The sequence below is a fragment of the Acomys russatus genome, chromosome 21, assembly GCF_903995435.1.
Source record: "Acomys russatus chromosome 21, mAcoRus1.1, whole genome shotgun sequence".
Taxonomy (NCBI): domain Eukaryota; kingdom Metazoa; phylum Chordata; class Mammalia; order Rodentia; family Muridae; genus Acomys; species Acomys russatus.
The window spans coordinates 20,370,476-20,391,501 of NC_067157.1; the positions used below are offsets into that span (position 1 = coordinate 20,370,476).

General features: G+C 38.7%; 1 protein-coding gene across 1 annotated transcript in view; it reads right to left on the reverse strand.

Moving 5' to 3' along the window:
* Tbc1d32 (TBC1 domain family member 32) overlaps positions 1 to 21,026 on the reverse strand; it is a 196,755-nt gene that overhangs the window by 54,981 nt on the left and 120,748 nt on the right. Inside the window, exons 23-25 of the mRNA XM_051164597.1 lie at positions 13,141 to 13,263; positions 11,925 to 12,033; positions 11,090 to 11,183 (exon numbers count right to left, since the gene is read on the reverse strand). Coding sequence (XP_051020554.1) covers positions 11,090 to 11,183; positions 11,925 to 12,033; positions 13,141 to 13,263 — 326 coding nt within the window. The remainder of the gene's footprint in view (positions 1 to 11,089; positions 11,184 to 11,924; positions 12,034 to 13,140; positions 13,264 to 21,026) is intronic.

Sequence of the window (21,026 nt, forward strand, 5' to 3'; positions counted from 1 at the left end):
GTCAGCAAAGCTTGAAAAAAGGAGGAATCTATTTTTTTTTTAATCATTTAATTCAACTAAAGTAGTATATGATCTATTTTTCCTCACTGTTACAGATATATTTATTTCAAGTTTTAGGGAGAAAAACACATAAAAATAAAGCCTTATTCTTCTAAAGAGAATGGGTGTTTTATAGTTTAAACTAGCTATTTTAACAGCTGCCGCCCAGGAGTGTGTGCCATTATTTCAGTAATACTATCTTCCCAGCCCCTTTATTTAATAAGTTGATATCAAATAAGAGTCAACTACTTTTATCTGCAAAGAATAAATCTGAATCTCAAGAATAAAAGTACTAAAGAAATAAAAAAAGAATGAAAATATGTATAGTTTGACAAAAAGGACTAGATTAAGTATTTGAGAAAAGAAAGAATTTATTGCTAAATATATTTATATGCTTAGATGTGTAAGAGAGGCTTCAAAAGGCTTTTACAACAAGAATAACCAATTTCTGCTATCACGTTGCATGGCATTATATTCATACCATTCTGTTCCCAAGCCCTCATGGGTATGCTCATTGGATTGTCACATTGTTGTTGCTCTTGGGGTAAGGTAACCCCCAACTTCATATGTCATCAGACTGACCAAGATGGCAAGGCAATCTAGTCACTAGTTATTTAAGTATTTTCTATTACGCTAGCAAAATATTACTGTAAAGTTGTGCACAGTAGTATGTACTTGTAATTCTAGCAGGGCAGAGAATGAGAAAAGACCTTGAATTCAAGGTCAGCCTGGGATATACAGGTAGACAGAGGGAGTGTATCCATTAAAGAAAGCAAGACCTTTTTCTTCCACTAAGAAAGGAAAGTCACAATGGAACTCATTAGTTTTTAGAATTAGTATATGTTATCAGCAGCCAAGATTAGAAATCCTGGCACTTGCAGAGTAGTGGAAACAGAAGGGTCAGGAGTTCAAGGCCATCCTCAGACATATACTGAGTTCCGGGCCAGTGAGACCTGCATACAGCCCTATCTCAAAGGGATTTTTTTTTTTTCAGAAAAAATTTTCTTTATTCCATAATAAATAATTTACAATGTCTGTGGACTTATACTTTTCTTAATAGTCTTGTTATAATGTGATAGAATAGTTCAGATAGCATACATGTGGCATGCCAGAGAACACATATACTCACTTAAGATGTCATATGGTTGCTACAGACATTAACATATAGGGCATAAACATTCAAACATTTACACTGACTTTACTTAGACCTCAAAATGTATAAGCTGATGAGTGTGGCCTGGAATTTGCTTATCTTTTGTATTGTACACTCAGTCCTTATTTAATTTGTAGTAAGAAAATCAATTCCATGATAGGCAAGATTATAAATACTGCCATTTACAGTTACAGACCTTAAGTTGAGCCATTTTCTCATATGGAAAGATCTCAGAAGAATTTATCTGTATTTTAATATGATCTGGCACACTGCATTAAAGAGAATGATTATCAATAGGAACTTACACTTTCATATAGTAGTTAGAGAACTTTTTGGTAGGCAGAAAATCTATTTCCCATCAGATAAGCAGAAATATGATGGAAGAAGCAGTAAAAATAGAACACTGATGCTACAAAAGGCTACACTGGAAATAACTGTACAATGAAAGGTTGTACATTTGGGGATTTTTTTTCTAATTGTGAAAAAAAAGAGGACAAAGGCTAGTAATGCATATCTTTACGTGCCATTAAAAATGACAGTGACATTTCGTAGATGATGGAATAAATTTAATGAGGGTACCTAACTCAAGAGAGACGCATACTGAAGTGTGCTTCAAGGGGCTTTCAACCACAAAGCTCCATGTGCTGTGAATGCTTAGTCAGATCCAAGCTAAGCACAGCTGGGAGTAATAAGACTCTCTAAAGTCACCCACATTAGGCTGTAAATAATTTCCAATGTCTAATGACAGCAGTCTGAAAAACAGCATTTGATGACAGGCATCAAAGGGATAGGAAATCCTCTAGTCATTAAATGCATGTGTATTTATTACGCACAACCTGTTTTACTTAGATTCATAATGCTGTGGCAAAACAGCAAAAGGAATACAGATTTCTTTGGCTCACAGTTTCAGAGGCCTTAGTCCATGGTTGCTAATCTTATCACACATTTTTTATTTGAATGAATATGTCTATGAAAATACTATAAACTAATGAACTGTGTGCTTTAAATGGGTAAATTACCTGGTATATTAATTGTATCTCAATAAAGCTATTAATGATAGTGAAGATGTCTGTATGATTGATTCAGAATATGAAGGATAATTACTATAGAAGGAAGAGAGCTGAAGGACAGACGATAAAGGGGGAAGAGCAGGGAAGAAGTGCACTTGCCTACATAGCATAGGCAGCTCACACTATCTGTCACTCCACTTAGGTGCAAGAAAGTAAACCTTCTGGAAAGGCCTCCAGAGGAATGCCCTAGCAAGGGAACATTAAAGAGTTCCCTTCTGTGAGAAGTTATCAGTATATTTGTAACTTTCAATGAATTACATGTACACATTTGTAAGACCTGAGAAACAACCAGTGAGGTAGTGCTACCCTAAGGGACTTGTTAATAGACCTAACAACATACGAGAGAAAGATAGTGCACTCTCCTCTTTGAGGATGCCCGCATCCCTGAATAAAATGCACATCAAGATAATATCACAATAAAAATAGGCATGCCACTGTGTGTGGAAGCCCTGAGTAAATGTGAACTGTTGACATGGCCATGTCAGGGACCCTGAAGCTGCAGACTCACATGGAAGTGGCAAAGTTGGGAGCGATGGCAAACTACTCCTCGGGTCCACATGTAGACATCAATGGTTTATGCAAAAAATGCCCACTACAGCTTTGTCTGCCTGGATATGTAAAATCCTGACAGCTGTTCTCCTACCGACTGTTCCTGTAAGGATCAGCTAAATTTATTGATCCAGATGTACACCATAAACCCTTGTTTCTCTATAATAACATTGCCCCCTGGTCCACCTGAATGTAGTAATCTGCACTCAACTGTATATAATGAATATGCCAAGGCTACTCCTAAGAGTTGAGACCACCCAACCCCAGCTTTTATTGTATGCCTGTGTGTCTGTCCTTGTTTCATCCCCTTGCTGCCCCAGGCAGGTCTGCCCCTGGCACCGTGATGGATATGGTACAACAGCATCAAGACATATAAGATACAAATGTAATAGAGTTTGCTTATGCTGGCCATAGAAAGGCTATCTGCCTGTGCAAGTCTCTGGGAGTGGCATACCTGTGTGTGCCCTAGTGTCCAGGTGTGCGCACCTGTGCAGATATGTGCGGATATCAGAGGTTGGTGTTAAAATGTCTTCAACTGTTTCTCTTAAAATAAAAATTGTATGTTAAGATCAGGTCTCTCAGAGCACAGAGTTTGCAATTTGGGCTAGCCTGACTGGCAAGTGAGTCCATAGGATCTAGCTGTCTTTTTGTCCAACGTGTGTGTGCCATAACACCAGTTGATATATGGTAGCTGAGGATCTGAACCCAGATCCACATAGTTGCTCAGCAAGTATTTTATTTACTCAGTAAGCCCTATTCCTGCCTAGGATAAAAGTAATTTTTTTAACCATAAAAAATTTCAGTTATAGAATAAAAATTTCCTATTTTCTGAGATACTTCTCTTTAATGCCTTCAGTGTCTGGAGCGTGTTACTCAGTTCCTCAGACTATTTTTCAGTTTCGGCACGGGAAGTCTACATTTCGCTCACCTCTTATAAAAGGAGAAGTCTCCACCCTTAGTTCATGCAAAGAGAATAAAGTAAGTAGACTGGTCAATAGGTCCTAACAACTCCTGGGGGAATCCAACTTAGAGAATAAGAACAGACATGCCAGATACCATCTTACAAGCATCCCACTGCAAACAGGACTGGCACCAAGAGCCACCTTCCAACAGTTTGTGCCCACAGCTGACATGTAACCTGCACCTGCTGTGTGGGCACCAGAGTCCCCTTCTTCTCTTCTGCAATGCGAGCAAAATAAATAACACCAGAACAGTTTGGGTATATTCAAAATATTAATTCCTGCTATTGCTCTGTGCTCATGTACACATATGTATGCATATAACATATATACATGCATACACATGCACATGGAAATCATTTAACACTAGCTTTTAAAGGGGCACTGACATTTTAATATTTGCATTGAAATGTTCGCAAAGAGAACTAGCTGAACTAGATAATGTCTTCCATCTTATATTCACAGAGATGAATCACCTCACAACTCATACTGATGCCAAAGAGCTACCAGGAGACAACTTAACCGATGAGGAGATGCCAACAGTAACAGGTAGGATGAATCTAGAAGCTGGGAGGTAAATGAGGATCATTTCATCACGCGCACATAGCTGAAGCAAACTTTTTCAACAATGAAATAACATCCTAAGATTTTGTGTGCAGATGATGACTAACCTAGCACCTGTCAGAATCAATGAATCATCGCTTCTGAATCAAAAGGCAGATGCAAAATAGATGACTCCTGCTATTAAAATAACTTGTACGTCTTAAAGAACTATCAGCCTGAGCACAATACTGCACAGTTATTTAACTGTTTCAAGCACACTAGTTCTGAGTTAACATTATACCTTTTGAACATGAACTCGGTTTCGTTTTTTCTCATCAAGTTCACAAAGCTACAATGGCCAACTCATGTCTGAGCGCAAATGACATAATTTTCACTTCCTATAGCATTTCTGTTTTCCTTCCTCATCTACAATCATGGCAGAGATACTAGGAATATAAGCATGACATATAAAATGATGAACTTAGTATATCTTTGCAAAATCTCTTCCTGGGGTTCTCTTCACATGTCACTGCTGTGTAGATGACTTTCTTCCTAATATAGAAGCACGTCGAGTTCGGGCCAGTCTTCTTAGGGGGGTACACCATTAATACTACTCTTAAATTAGGACTAATGTCTGACTCAAACAGTTGTGGTTATTCACAAATGGAATCGAAATATAAACAAGTTCCTATCAGGTGGGAAAATGAGAGACTAAATAATTCTAGAATTGGACTACCCCTCCTGAAACAATGCCTTGTGCTGGGGGTAGAGGGCAGAGGTGGGGAAGCAGGGGTCGGGGTGGGCAGGCTCTATGACGAAGGCAGGGAATTTCTAAGCTACAGGACAAAGACTTTGCTAAGAGTAGTAACTTGATCCAATGAGTGTTTACAAAGCATAGATCTGGCTGCTGTGTGAAAATGGATTCAATATAAATACAGGCGGGCTGGATGAGGTGTTGTTTTACATCTGTAGAGTCAAGAGGACTTGCTATCAGATTGTTTGTAGGTTTAAAGGAAGGAATAACTCCAAAATAGCCTTTAGGCTTATTGTCTGGAAAAATGGGCACAAAAGTTGCCATTTCGGAAATGGGGAAGAATATCAAAGGAATAGAATTTAAGAGAGTGTCAGGAATTGATCACAGTCACGTCAGGTCTTCTTCTGAGAGAGATGTCTACCAATCTACTGAGAGAGATGTCAAGAGAACAGACATGGGAGCCCAGAACTCAAGGGAGTGTAAGAGCTGGAGACAGCACTCCGACAGCTGCTGGCATACTGGGTAGAACCTCCATGGTGACAAGTCAATCTAAAATCCTCCTAACAGTAAAATGGCCAGTAAAAGTAAAGGCCACTAAGGACTGAGACCCGGGGCACTGCAAAGCTTAAGAGTTGAAGAGATGAGAAAGATAAATATAATAAGAAAGAAAAGAAAACAGAATATAATCAAAGATGCATTTACCATAAATTCAGGAGGAAAACTGAACACATGAATTTTCCAGGAGACAAGAGAAGAAAATATTTCGAAAGAAGCAGCGGGGGAGGAGGGGGATGGGGATGATGATGGAGAGGAGGGCAAGAGCAGCATTACCTATGCCAAACACTGCTGTTGCTAGGCCTAAACAGAATGGAGATTCAGATGAGGCTGGCCTATCTGCTGAGGAGTACGCCTAGCGATTAGCTTACAGGATGGTTCAAGAGAGAAGAACGTAAGTATGTAAAGACATAAAACTCACTTGAGAAATTTTGCAATAAAATGAAGGACAGAAATGTGGTCTCCAATTTAAATAAGAGAATTAGGGTTTTGGAAATAGCTCAGTGAGTAAAGTGCTGGCCTTGTAAGCACACACAACCGAGTTTCATCTGGAGATTTTATTTTATGTAAAAAAGCTGGGCATGGGGAGACTCTTGTAATTCCAGCATCAAAGAAACAAGAATATCAGGATGGCTGATGCTTTTAGGCCAGTCAATGTAAACTACTTGGCAAGTCCCCAGCGACTGAGATCCCTCCTCCTTACCCCTGCCATATATGTATGTGCAGCAGCATATACATACACAAGAATAGGAACACACACACACACACACACACACACACACACACACACACACACACACACACTGTAAATAAATAGGTACAGATAGATAAGATAGATAGATAGACAGACAGACAGACAGACAGACTGACTGACTGACTGACTGACTGACCGACCATCCCTTTTGGCTTATGGGAAAGATCTAGTAGGGAGTTTAGGCTTTAAAAAGACCCAAGTCTTGCCACCATGACAACATGAGTTAACCTCTGGGATATTGTGCTAAGTAAATAAGCCAGGCAAGGAACGATTGATACTGCATGACCACATTCTGAGATCGTAGAAGCAAACTGGAGAATAATAGGCTAAGTCATAGGTTCTGGAGGAGATGTTGGTCAAGAGATATAAAATTTCAGCTACAGCAAAAAAGCTCAAGACACCTGTTTGTGACTTGGAAATCAGTAAAGGCATTGTCTCCCTGGAAACTATGGGCATTACATCCAGGGAACCAGGCAAGCAATGTTCACTCTCTCTGCCACCCTCCAATTCCAAGTCCTCAGTCATATGGCCAACATGATAGCAGGCCACCTGCTGCAGCTCTCCTTCCTCTCTGCCCCTATTCCACAGGGACTAACCAGATCTTCCAAGGCCTTCCCTTTGCCCTGCAAACATTTCCCTTCTCCTACACATTTGTCTCCCCTGCCAACACTCAAGGCAGGTTCTACCTGCAAACCCTGGCTTCACAGGGCATCTGGTAGCAGTCCTTACTCTCGACCTGTCCTTCACCTGCAATGTCCCCTTGTCACCCCCTATCACATGGCAGTGGCCTGTCATGCCTCTCTTGCCCCCTCCCCGTGGACTCCACAGACTCTCCTGGCAGACCTTCTTAGCACCCTGTCTTCTAGTCTATCCCCCTTCTGCCTGTCAGCCCCCAAGACCTAGAACTGAGATGGGGTGAGAGGAAACTCTTAAACCCTGTGGATGGAAATGTAAAATGGTGCAGCCACCATGGAAATCAGTATGGAGGTTCCCTAAAAAACTAAAAACAGAACTACCGTGTGATCCAGCTACACCATTCTTGAGCATATACCTAAAGGAATCTAAGTCAGCATATTACACAAATGTTGGACATCCATTTATACCACAATAGTAGTCACAAAAGCCAAGATACAGAACCCACATAGATGCCCCAATCAAGGATACAGTGTTATATACACACAATGGGGTTTTATTTAACAACAAAGAGAAACAAAATTGTGTCATTTATCTGAACAGAAGATTATTGTGTTAAATGAAATATAAGAGACAAAGGAAATAAATATCTCATCCATCTTATATGAAGAATCTAGCTTTAATTTTAAAAAAAAAGAAAGAAAGAAAGACAGGAATGTAAAGAGAAGGCCACTTGGGAGAGGAAGGAGATCAGAATGGGAAGGGAGACAAGGGAAGGCAAAACGAGCAGTGAAAACTATCACAGCACACAACATATTTATGAACATGTCCTAAGGAAACTGATTATTACTAATACCCATGAATAAAAAAATGAGACAATTATAGGAGAATACTGATGAAGGCTGAAGGGTGAGCTCCATCCAACTATGCTATGGATGTTGAAGGCTATTTTAGGGTCCTCCAGAAGAGCAGACTATGTTTACACATATGTGTATGTGTGTATAGTTATCTTTCCTTGCCTGGCTTATTTTACTGAACAAATACACGGGCGCGCGCGCGCACACACACACACACACGGGGGGGGGTTGGATTTATCTATGCATAAGCTCTGGAAATCAAGGATGCCTTCTAGGTTCACAGGAGCACAGGAGGGAGATCTAAAAGTGAGGCATAAACACAGACCTGTAAGAAGCACTGTCACTGAGGGGAAACAGGGAGGATGTGGAAATTGGCTTTTGCAAACCAGCCATTTCATTCCCCATCCTGTGCAAAGGCCTAAACAGGCCTGTGGGCAGGCAAGGGGGCTGGTGTGCATTAGCCACACATGGATGCTCCCTGCCATTTCTATTTCCAGCAAAATGAGAAATGTGGTTATTATCTAAAGAGGGATGGAGAGTGGGCAAGGCTCAAGGAGAAAAGAGGTTGAAAACACTCATCCAAAAGAAAAGAAAATAAACTCACGTGGAAACACACCCTATAACTGCCTGGCACCTTCCGGACAGACTATGAACTCAATATTGCTGTTCTATAAATCACTCCTGAACACAGCAAGAATACACTTCCTTTGGTACTAATTCTTAGGTATCAATGGATAATTTAACCTTGGAGAAATATTTATTTGTACCTTATTTTTTATTTTCATTTCCCTTGTTCAAGTTCCCAAAATATTTTGAGGAAACAATAAAGTTTAGAAGTCAGCTAATAAAACTGACAATGGATCTGTTATTCAGAAACATAATAAAGAAATGTTTTATCTCCAAATGAGACTTAGCCAAGAAAACACTTTTGTATTATGTCAAGAGAAATTGACCAAGAAAAGGGTCGAGGTACTGAAAGAAAAACAAACCAGTATTGAAATGTTATTTATAATTCCCGAGGAAGCGGCACTCTGTGCTCATGAAATGTACATCACAGAAGCAAGCATGTAGGTAAATACATGTTGAAACCTAAAAGATGAAAGATACCGTATAACCATCTGGACAAAAAGACTCATAGCAGACTAAGAAGATGAGAACAAACAGTTGAGAAAGCCCTGGATTCACTGGAGGATGGGAGTGAGTACAAAAACATCCAAAGGGCACCATCTCAAGAACATCTTCCTGAAAAATGTGTAATATTACTCTCAAGTCTCTGAAAAGGTAATAGATTTTTGTCATGCAAGAGTGAAACCCAAAACTTTCAAGTGTATTAAATGAATGTGAAATAAATCCTTTACACATGATTTCTTTCCAATGTTAAGTTTGATGGTATTTTAAAGGACAGGATGTTGATGTAAGAATTGACTTCTAAAGTTAATGAAAAGTTTGATCAAGGACCCTCATAATTCTTGGAGGAATTCTCTGGTCTAGGAACTCTCAGGATAACCCCTGGCAGTGTATGATGGTGATTGTATGTCATCAAACTTGGGTCCTTTGAGTCTCACCTTCTCTCACTGTTGCTTTCACCTTCAAAATTCACACACAATCCAAACTCACAGTTCCTTAACTATAATTTGTTTCTTTCAGTTTTCCTTATGGCTCTTGATTACAGAGTTCTATTACTCACTTATGCTACATGCATTTTTTTTTTTTTTTAAGACAGGATTTCTCTGTGTAGCTTTCACTAACCTGGACCTTCTTTGTAGACCAGGCTGGTCTTGAACACACAGCGATCCGCCTGACTCTGCCTCCCAAGTGCTAGGGTTAAAGGTGTGCGCCACCACAACCCGGTGCTAAATGCATCTTTTTATACAAGATTTTCTTTGGCAGAACAGTATGACTATGTACTACCCTCGCAAGCTAGTCTGTCCATTTCACTCGTGTTAAACGGCACAGCTAGACAACTATTCACTCATGATGATTGCTCCAAAGGTGGATAAAATACTTCTCAGTATTTTTCATTTCTTTCTTTTTGTTTAATTTAAGTAATTTATTGAGATTATATCTCATTTGTTGTCCCTTCACTTGTATCTTCCCATTCCCCCCTCCCTTCCTCTTTCATCCTATTCCCTTCCCCTATTCTATGACAGATGGGGACTTTGTCCCCCACTATAAAATCACAGTCTATGAGGTCTCTTCCTGGAGCCTGCTTACTCTTCCTCTGAGTGTCACCAGGTCTCCCCACCAAGGGGAAGTGGTCAAATAGGGGGCACCAGAGTTCATGTCAGAATCAGTCCCTGTTCTCCACACAATTGTGGAGAATGTGCTGTCCATTAGCTAGATCTGGATAGGGGTTCTAGGTTTATTGCATGCATTGTCCTTGATTGGTACAGCAGTTTGTAAAGGTCCCCCTGGGTCCAGATCTGCCAGCCTTAATGGTCTTCTTGTAGGTTTCTAGGAACCTCTGGATTCTTCTATTTTCCCATTCTCCCTTACCTCTCTCACCTGGAGTCCCAATCGGAAGTCCCAGTATCTATACCAATCTCTGGCCAAGTGAAAACATTCAGGGGACATCTTTGTTGGGCTAGTGTCCAATTATAAGTGAGTATATACCATATGTATCTTTCTGGGTCTGGGTTAACACACTCAGGGTGATAATTTCTAGTTCCATTAATTTTTGAATTTTTAAGTACATAGGGTTTATGTAAACACAGCACTAATATTCTAGTGAATAAAGAAAACGTCTACTTATGCAGAACTTAACTAATCAGGAACTATTGACCTAGTTTTCTAAAATAAGTTTTAAAGGTGTACTTATTTCCTGTGTATGAGTGTTTGCCTTCATGTACCACGTGTGTGTTGAATGCCTTGGACACCAGCAGTGAGTGTCAAGGTTGTGAACTACCATGTAGGTCCTGGAAACTGAACCTCTGCAAGAGCAACAAGTGCTCTTTACTGCTGGGCTGTCTCTGCAGTCCTTACTAATTAAGACTTTAAACCAACATCTATTGCCACTGAACACATTTGTTACACCTTTGCTGCAGGAGATACTTGTTTGGCTTCATACAGATACTAGTTAAAACAAAAATCAGGAGTAACTGTAAACACAAAGAGGGAATGGGCTACATTCATGCTCAATGGAAATCAGCACTTACTTTCTTGTCAGGCTCTTTCTCAAATTATAAAAAGAGCCTTGGCATATCACTAGGTGCGGAAGATTTACCTTGTTTTATGTCAGCACTCCGTGGACCTTCTGACATGTAGCAGTTTGGCAATGGATATGAAGAAAACATTGGCCAAGGATATGGGTCATCCCCCTAAGAACACAGCAGCACAGTTAACTTGAGGAGGTGGGCTAATATACTAAGCTTTGAGGTATCATTCATTTAAATTGACTTTTTTTTTTTTTTTTTTTTGCTCATACACATGCTGTCTAATTAATCAAAAGTTATTTGCTATTATGGTTGACTACTCCTAAAAGGCAATAAACAAAATGTAATAAAAATTTAAACAACTTGGACATATGATAACTGACTGTTGTGACTAGGACTGATAATGATAGAGTTAATTTTTTTCATGAAAAGAAGAATATAATCTTTAAAAGGCCCCGTATTTTCTTTTCCTCCATAAAAATATGGGGCAAACATAAAACTATGTTTCTTCTGCCAATCATGTCTAGCCCTTCTTTTCCAGGGTGGTAGTCAGAGAAAGAAAATTCTTAACAATCATCCTCCATAAAGACCACACATACTCCATATGGCAAACATGAGTAAATTGCACAACAGTTAAGGATCATGAAAGAGAAGGACATCAAAATTCAAACGCTCAAGGACACATAGAACAATGACAAATATGTAATAATCTACTGCCCTTAGACATACACCAGCAGCTCCTGGCCTCTTGGAGATAACATGACTAGTTTATTTTGAATGTGTTTACCTGTTTTGTAAAGTTGCCAAGCAACAAAAATGGAATACTGGTATGTAGGCACTTGGCAAATATTAGTGCCATATCAGTTGGATACTTTGCTTTAAAACATGTCAAAATACTACACTCACCTTCTCAAGTGTCCTTGGAGGCAAAGTCCGCTCAAAGGGCCCACCAATGAGATTAATCCTAACAAGAACATGATTCCTTTCTACTGATAAGCCATCAATTATAAAGTCCCTGAAAGAGAATGTATATCACCCTTGCTGTCTCCTTAATTAAATATGGTTTGATTTTTTATTTTCACTAGATTGCAAACACATACACACACACACATACACACACACACACACACACACACACACACATGAATCTGCAAAACATCCTGGTTATCAGCATATTTACAGTACAGAGGAATATGTTCATTTTTTTATATTATGACTTCTTTGCTAAAGAAGAAGAAATAATTGATGGATATGTAGTTGATATGAGGTTAGTGAAATTAATAAAAAGATTATTTCCTTGACAAATGATCCTGTACTTACAGAGGTGAGAATGGGAAACTGATTATTTCTGAAGTGACCACATTTTTAGGAAGATCCTCCTGGGCTGCAGGAATGGCTCAGCCATTGAAGACTAGGCTGACAACCAAGGAAACAAAGCTTTTCCTATGTTCTAGAGTCAGTGCCCCAAGTCTGCAACACACAAGGTGCTGATGGGCAGTTTCTGATGCTTCTAATGTTTTCTTTCTATATGCAACCTCTACATCAGATGAAACACCCAATGCCTGCCCATGACTGGCAAGAAGGAGGTGCACTACTACACTCTGGATTACAGACACGAGAGCAATGGCAGTAATTGAGTGTGCATACTGTAACTGTCAGCCAAATTGAGGTAACAGCATATGTAATTTATTAGTGTGCATCTGGTGGGGGATGGAGGATCTAAACCTCACTTGGCAAATAATGAAAATGTATGACTATAAACTGACAGAGGACAGAACGGCTCTGAGAGATGTAAAAGCAAGCATTTTAGTTGAAGGGTCATTGTGCAGAGTGATGGGAATGTAACAGTGGCATGACCTTGTGAAAACTAAAGAAGAAAATACTAAGACAAAAGGAACAAAAGCTAACTGTAATACTCTTCAAAAACAGACATCATTGTCTTGTTGTGACATGCATGCTTAAATGGCTCTTTACACTGTTATTTAAATACAGTAACTTGGCCAATATGAAAGTATACAGGAAATGAGTCTCAAATCCTTTGGAAGGCAAACTGCTGACAGTATCATCCTATAGCTGACACCCTGTCTTATTGTTGTTTATTTCTTTGTTTGTTTGTCCCAACCTGTGGTTCTCAGAGGTCTCAAAGGTGTTTTCTTCCTGAGCATGCAGCAGCAAGCTAGAGAGTTGGTACTGAGCTTCCAGTAAGAGAAGAGCATCCAGGTCGCAGCATATCACACTCAGCAACCTGGGAAGAGGAGAAAAGGAACAGTCGTGTAAAGTGCCACATGGGCATTCTTCAGATTCAAAGGATACCTGAGCCTATGATAGCAGCCTTAAAAGAATGTCTGCGCAGTTACTTCACGTTTGTTTTTATTGTCAAACAGATTCATGTTGCAGCCCAGGCCAGCCTGGAACTTACTCTGTACCATACATAGGCTGGTCTCAGACTAGCAGCAATCCTCCTGCCTCAGTTCTGCAGGCGCATTAGAAGCATGAGCTATACCCTGAACTCTCAAGATTTATTTTTAAATATTTAGAACTGTACTCTCTGTTTCAGAAGTTATTCTTAATTTTTAATCCAGATTTTTCTTTTCTTTTTTTCTTTTTCTTTTTCTTTTTTTTTTTTTTTTTTTTTTTTGTTTTTTTTTTGTTTTTTTTTTTTTGTTTTGGTTTGTTTTGGTTTGGTTTTTTTTGTTGTTGTTGTTGTTTTGTTTTTTCAGATTTTTCAAACTGTACCATTACAGATATGAAGACTATTCTTTATAGCTAGGCTAGGTAGTAGGCATCTACAATCCTAGCACTCAGGAGGCTGAGGCAGGAAGATTGCCTTACATTCTAGTATAGAATATAGATGATATTGTCTCAGGAAAACAAAACAGTAATATAACAACAACCACAGTTCATTCTTCTCAACTGTTACTCAAAGATTGATCCAGGAACATTAGCAAATCCAATAAAACTACAACTCACCATACCATTCTTTCAATAATTAATTACAGAAGTAATGATAAAACAGTAATTTTGTCACTAATTTAAAGCATTTTGTTCCCTAAATAGAATGATAGCATTAAAATGGAAGTACCAAAATTGTTTTTCTGAGCCAGACTTGGTGATGCACACTTTTAATCCCAGCACTTGGGAGGCAGAGGCAAGCAGATCTCCGTGAGTTTGAGGCTAGCCTGGTCTACAAAGGGAGTCCAGGACAGCCAGGGCTACACAGAGAAACCCTGTCTCAAAAAGCCAAAGAAAAAATTGTTTTTCTGGAAATGAAAAACATTAGGATATAAAGTGGAAACCTCAGAAATCAGTGCCTCATTCAACTCACATCAGAGAAGATACACCTTTCAGTGGACAAGAAGTAACAAAGATCCCCACAAATGGACAATGTGCAGAGAGAGACTTTGGACCACTCGAATCTAAATGAAATCTCTCCATCAAAGCCCTTCCCTCGGGGATCTATGGAGAACAGGAGGCAGAAAGATTGTAAGAGCCAGTGGTGATGGATGACTCCAAGGAAATGGTGTCTTCCAGACACAACAGGACTGATGCACATATAAACTCACAGAGACTGTAGCGAACTACACAGTTTCAAGCCGCACAGAGAAAGTGAAGTGGACATGGGCTTCAGCCCCAACCAAGAAGTTTTCTGCAATTGATACCCATTAGCAAAGAGAACATCAGTTTTCCTCAGGGAAGTGTCACTGGTGTATCAATCACACTCCAGGGCAGGCCTCATGCTCCGGAATAGTGGCACAGACAAGACGGACACCATGTTCCATTGTGTGCTTTTTGTTTTGTTTTGTTCTGTCCTATGTTGTTAGTTGTTGTTTTTAGTTGACCTGTTTTGGATCTTTGGCTTTTTTTTTTTTTTTTCAAAGAAAGAAATAGAACATGAAATTGGTTATATAGGGAGGTGAGGGAAATCTCGAAGAGGTATGAGAAAGGAAAAAATATTATATATATGAGATTCCCAGTGTTTGGTGAGAGGTACCTCTCTGATGAGTCAGGGAGACACTCAAAAGTTCCCGCAAATAATATGGAACATTATTGTATTGTGACTGATATATATACATTCACTAACCTATCACTACTTTTTCATGTCTTTATAAATTATATGAATTTCAGATTTTGGCTCAACTGTTCAAAACATAACTTAGTAAATTAAGGTTTTTTATTTGTTTGTTTGTTTGTTTTTAATCAAAAACAGTTGTTCAATGGCATTGTCTAGAACCTGGCTACAATGATTCAAAGAATATAAAACCAAGTCAAAGGCCACCACAATGGTTTAGAAAATTGTTCCACCCAACTTACAGAAGTCAAGAGAAAGACTAGATGTCTAGTTAGAGACTGCGCTGCTCAAATCCAAAGCCACGGAGAAAGGAAGGAAAGAGTACACAATAGACATTTCAATACACAAAGCAAGCTCAAGATCAGCCAATGACAAGTAGAAAAAAGGCTGCATAAAGGAGATGTGCAGTGAGGAAGTCTCTTCTCAGGAAGACCTGAGTTGAGTCCTCGGAGCCTATGTAAAAAACAAACAGACAAACTACTCAGCTAAGTGTGGCTATGCCTACACTATGGTGGGGCCCAGAGAGAGAGAGAGAGAATGAGAATGACATCACTGTAAAAACCTTAAGAGGGACTTCATTAGGAGAGATAATTCAGAGAGAGAGAGAGAGAGAGAGAGAGAGAGAGAGAGAGAGAGAGAGAGAGAGAGAGCTGCCATGGATAACATAGCAGGAGCCCTGAGGAAGAGTGAAATCCCCCAACTTTTCTTTCTTTTGCAGGTTTTCAGGAGATAAGATGTTCTCCATCATGTGGTTTGACGCATCAAGAAGCCAGGTACAGGGTAAGACCATAAATTTATCTTACGTGTGCAGGGGGCGCCTAGGGCAGTCTGTGTTTGTGTTCCCATGCCATCCATATGCACCTACCTCTAAAGCAGAGGCCTATCAGTTGCAGAGGAGTGGAGCTGAGAGTCAGGTAAAGGGTCAGCAATCTAGTGGACACATGGAAATTCCTACTGTACTGAACACATAGTGTAAAGAGAAGAATCATAGCTAGATGATGCTTAGTTCAAATAAGCAAGAGAAACTTGGCATCAACAAATACATCAGGCTACTAAATCACTGAATTGATGAAAATGACCATCAGTGGTTCTCTAAATTAACAAAGAAGAGAGGTCTTAGTGACTAGGTGGGCATGAGATGGTCCATGTGAATTGGAGCAACTCTATTTACAAAAAATTCATGACTGAACTAAATCTTCACTAAATGATGAATTAAGACCAACAGATGATGTAAGAATTTTAAAATCATGCAAGTAGTTCAAAGTTTAACAAATTTAACTGCACAATAAATCAAGAGAATGTCATATTGGAACCAAATACAATTAATTATGGGGATAAAAAGGCAAGTATAATATTAAACTATGTCTTGATGTAATTTGTGATAGGAATGTGCAACTGAGCAAAACCATGTCATCATTTGACAAGATTCCCATTAAGGTCACAAAAGACAAAACAGTCCACCCTCCCTTATTCTCAGAGGTCTAAAAATTTACAAACAAGAACATTTTGCTTAGAAACACAGATGAGGTAACAGTGGTGGCCTAAGAAGGGCTCTAGGGCAGGTTAAACTAATCCAGACTACCTTAAGTTCTGGCAAGATCTATCTGCTTTCTGCCAAGTCCAGCTAATAATGGACAGAAAAAGAATTCTTGGAAAATGGCAGATGGTATCAAATATTCCCCACCATTGCCATTTAACACTGAAAAGTAGGACCATGCATTCACAAAACAGAAAATAACCTTAAATGCAATAAACTCGTCAGCCAATAGTTGGTCCTGTCCTTTCAGCTACTTCCAAGGGACCTCATGGAGGCCTCTAAATGACAGAGCAAAGGCCAGGCCACTGCACCATCATGGTTGCTTAACTTCATCTGTCAACTTGACTAAATACCTAAACAGAGGCGCATATAGTTATGGCGACCAAATGACAAAAATTTAAACTCCCTAGAAACAAGGGTCGTTGCATTGTTTTTGTAATTTGTTTATTCAATTTTCAAGAGCTAATTTTGTAGGTAATAAGTTCATGACTAGAAATTATGTATAATACCATCTGCGTGTTCATGTGCACAACAGTTGTATATATGCACAGTTTCAATTCTACAGTGATGTGTGGCTTTCAGTGTGCTATCTTCAAGAACAGACAGTCAAAGTGCCATAATCAGATGTTTCAAATCTTACATGTGAGATTTACAAGCAAGTTTCCAAAATTGGGAAAGGTATAACGCATTTCACTTAGTAATTAATGCCACAAATATAGTCACTGTCAACATTTTAGCCATAAAGCACCAGAAGTAAAAAGGTTAGGGTCCTGTGCCATGTCACTTTTGTAATCAGTCACTTGGAGATACAGCCATATACTGCAATATATATGCTGCACAAAACACTATAAGATGAAAACAAGTCCCCAAAAGTGTAAATCGTCTATAAGGAACACTATAAAATTTTAATGAGCATAATTAAACAATACTTAATTAAATGGAGATATGTTTATAGACTAGAAAACTTGATGTTATAAAAATGCCAATTCATTCTATATTGATTACAGAATGAATACAGTGATAATTATAGTCCCAGTAGTGGGGTCAGTGTGACAAGCTAATTCTAAATTTTATGTGGCAAGAGAAGATCAGAAAGTAGGCAGGAATTTTTTTTCCAAACAGAGGACTTTCTCTACCACTACTTATAACCTAGTATACACAGTTACTAAAACAACTTGATACTTGTACAAGGATAAACAAAAAAATGTAGTGAATAAAATAGGAAATGTGAAAAAGCCTTTGTCTGTCTGAGAAGTATGTGACCACAGGCACACGCACACATGCATGAACACACACACACACACACACACACACACACACACACACACACATATGTAATTAATGTTCTACATGTCATATGAATTCTTAACAACATCCCAAACAGAAAAGGTCTTACATATGAACTTATAGCCAAAACATGGCATACCTATACAATGGAATATTACATGACAGTTAAACTAAATTATAAATATACTTCACATTAAGTTAAATAACAAATTGCTACATAGGAAAAGCCAGACAGAACAGGATATATAGTCTATGATGCCATTAACATAAAGCCCAAGGAGCAACAAATTAAAATGTTTAGGAATGCATGTCTAGACAATACAATATTAGTAAAAAAATTAAATACTCTAAAAATATCAAAAAATAGTAATGATCAGGGGAAAAGAAGTAGCCATGAAAAAACAAAATCAAATAATATTAGCAAACTCTTACTCAATTAGGATTGCATGAGTAACTGTTCTATAACAATTTATTGACTAGATGTTTAAATTTTATTTAATATTTATAATTTAATATTTCATTAAAAACAAGTGTTATGCTACAGTAGATAATTGAGAATAGTATATCATTATATCCATAAGAAGTATAAATATCTGTGTGACACATGGACAGATACAGAATACTAATAGGAGAGTGCATTTTAATGATGATGCATACATGTTTTTGCCAGACTTGATATCAGCTAATACCATTTGCAACTTAATTATGTGTGCATCTAATAAACAAATGTTAATAGCTCACTGATTATACCAGCATATTTGTATAAAATGGCAAACAGACTAAACACTGAAGGAAATAGAGCTTGAGTAAAAAGTAATATTTTTGCCAATGTGATATTAATTCTAAGTTAACAAAGTAAATAAAAGTATACATATTATTTTAGTATTCTCTCTGGTTAAAAAAAAGCAGAAAATGACTAGAAAATTGTTTTAAATCTTACATGTGAGATTTACAAGCAACAAACTGTCAGGTTTGATTTTTGTTTAACACAACTCAAACCATGAAGGAAAAAAATGCTTGTTTTACATTTGAAACAACAAGGTTATATTCAGAAATATTCCTTCAAGGCAAACTTGGTCTATACAGTCAGTTTCAGACCAGCCAATGATACAAAATGAGATCCTATCAAAACGAAACAAAAATATTCCAACAAAATTAAACAATTTTCTATCTTAAATCCAAAGTCACTGGTAAATCCTAAGTTTTCAGAACTTCTTAGAATAAACACACACAGACACACACACACACACACACAAATCCCATTTAAGGTAAATTTATATAATATTATCAACTACAAATTAAATGTGAGTCTTATAAGAGCGTATATAAGTAGCCCTAATATATTTAGAAATAGAGGGACTGCTGGCCCCACAGAAACCATCTTAGGCAATGTCTTATTAGGTCACTTTTGTCAAGACAGATTTTATGCACCAGAAGACAGAGACTAGGCAAAGGTCTTAGCTTCGTGTCTTCCCTATTTCACGCAACACTAAGCGGGGTACAAATGATGCACTAAATTGGGACCTTGTGGTTGCCAGGAAGCCAGACAGTCTAGTACTCTCGGGTACGTCAGTTGCTGAATGAAGGTGCCAAACACAGACATACTTGTTTGCCGACAGGACATCTTTTGAAAGCACACCATGAGCCTAAGGATGGACCGAAACACTTTCGTTACTAAGAAAGCACCTGGACAGCTGTGGAAACCCCCAAATGGCTTACCTCACAGAAACACCCTCACTGACAATATCCAAAAATGGCTGGCTCCCCTACCTTGGCCGTCAAAGGCTGCATCCTCACTTCTATTAGACACCAGAAGCACCTTTACGCGACCACTTCTTACACGGTTCTCACTACCGTTATATTTCTTTTCTCCCTGGCTACCAAAGGTGATCCTTTCATAGAGAAATACAGAAATCCCTAAAGTATATTCCAAATTAAAACAGTCCAAATTTAAGAGTCATGTTTGAAGCTACTAGAAAAAAGGGGGAAAGCGCAGGTTTCATTGCACAGCCAAGAGGTTTTCCCACCCAAGTTTCCTCGTAATAGCAGAAGTCACTCACACCTTTACTGTTGCTATCCGAACACTCTGAAACACTCTAAACAGATTCATGCTTCAGTAAACTTCTCACACACCACAGAGGAAGTAGAATTCCTGTGAAATCGACCCAGTGTGTTAACTTTCCCTATGCCCTGTTATAATATAGAATATATCTGTTCATTATGTGCAATGAAATATATTATCATATAAACACTCTTGACAAGAATGGGCCAGCATAGGCTACGCAACTGTTTTGATGATGTAGCAGGGTAACGGTTTCTCCATCCTGTCTCAGCTGAAGCCATCTTTGGCTTCTCCCCCTCTGCCCTAACAGTCCAGTGGGAAAGCACGCAATCCCCTTCTAGAAACTCAGGGCCAAATGCTAACTGCATGCTCTTGGCTCTTCTTAAACTTCTTGATTGCTTCTCCTGTGCAACTGACAATCAGGAGTTTTTCTGTATTGTCTTTAAAAACAAAAACAAAAAACTCCCTGTGACACGCACTCTGGGCCGCTCTGTAAAGAGCAATTCTCTCCTGGCAGATGTCAGCTTAATACAAACTCTGGATCTGAACTTGGGTCCTGCTGCATGGTCTCGGGGTTTTTACCCCATAACATTGATGTGGCCAATGTGCGTGCCAGAGGGTGCGTGTTTCCATCTGTACAGACAGAAATGCAGCTGCCATTCTTTCCGAACCTAGTGCAGGACAGTCTCCAAGTGCGGTACTGTCTACAGCATCAAGAAGAGCTAGTCTAATGGTCACACAATACTAGCTTGGTGAAGAGGAAGTAGCTGCCTCTAAATGTTTTGACAACTAGAAGGGAAGAGATTCTTAAATACCGAGAGGCTAACCATCTCAGTAAAACCTGAGTTTAATCCCCAGCAATCACATGGTGGCTCACAACGATCTATAATGGGATCTGATGCCCTCTTCTGGTATGCAGGTGTACATGCAGAGAGAAGACTATGCATAATAATAAATAAATAAATCTTTAAAAGAAAAAACAAACAAAAACTTCCATAACTCTAAAATGTTTCATAAATTGCTAAATTGTCTAATGTTGACCACCAATAAAGT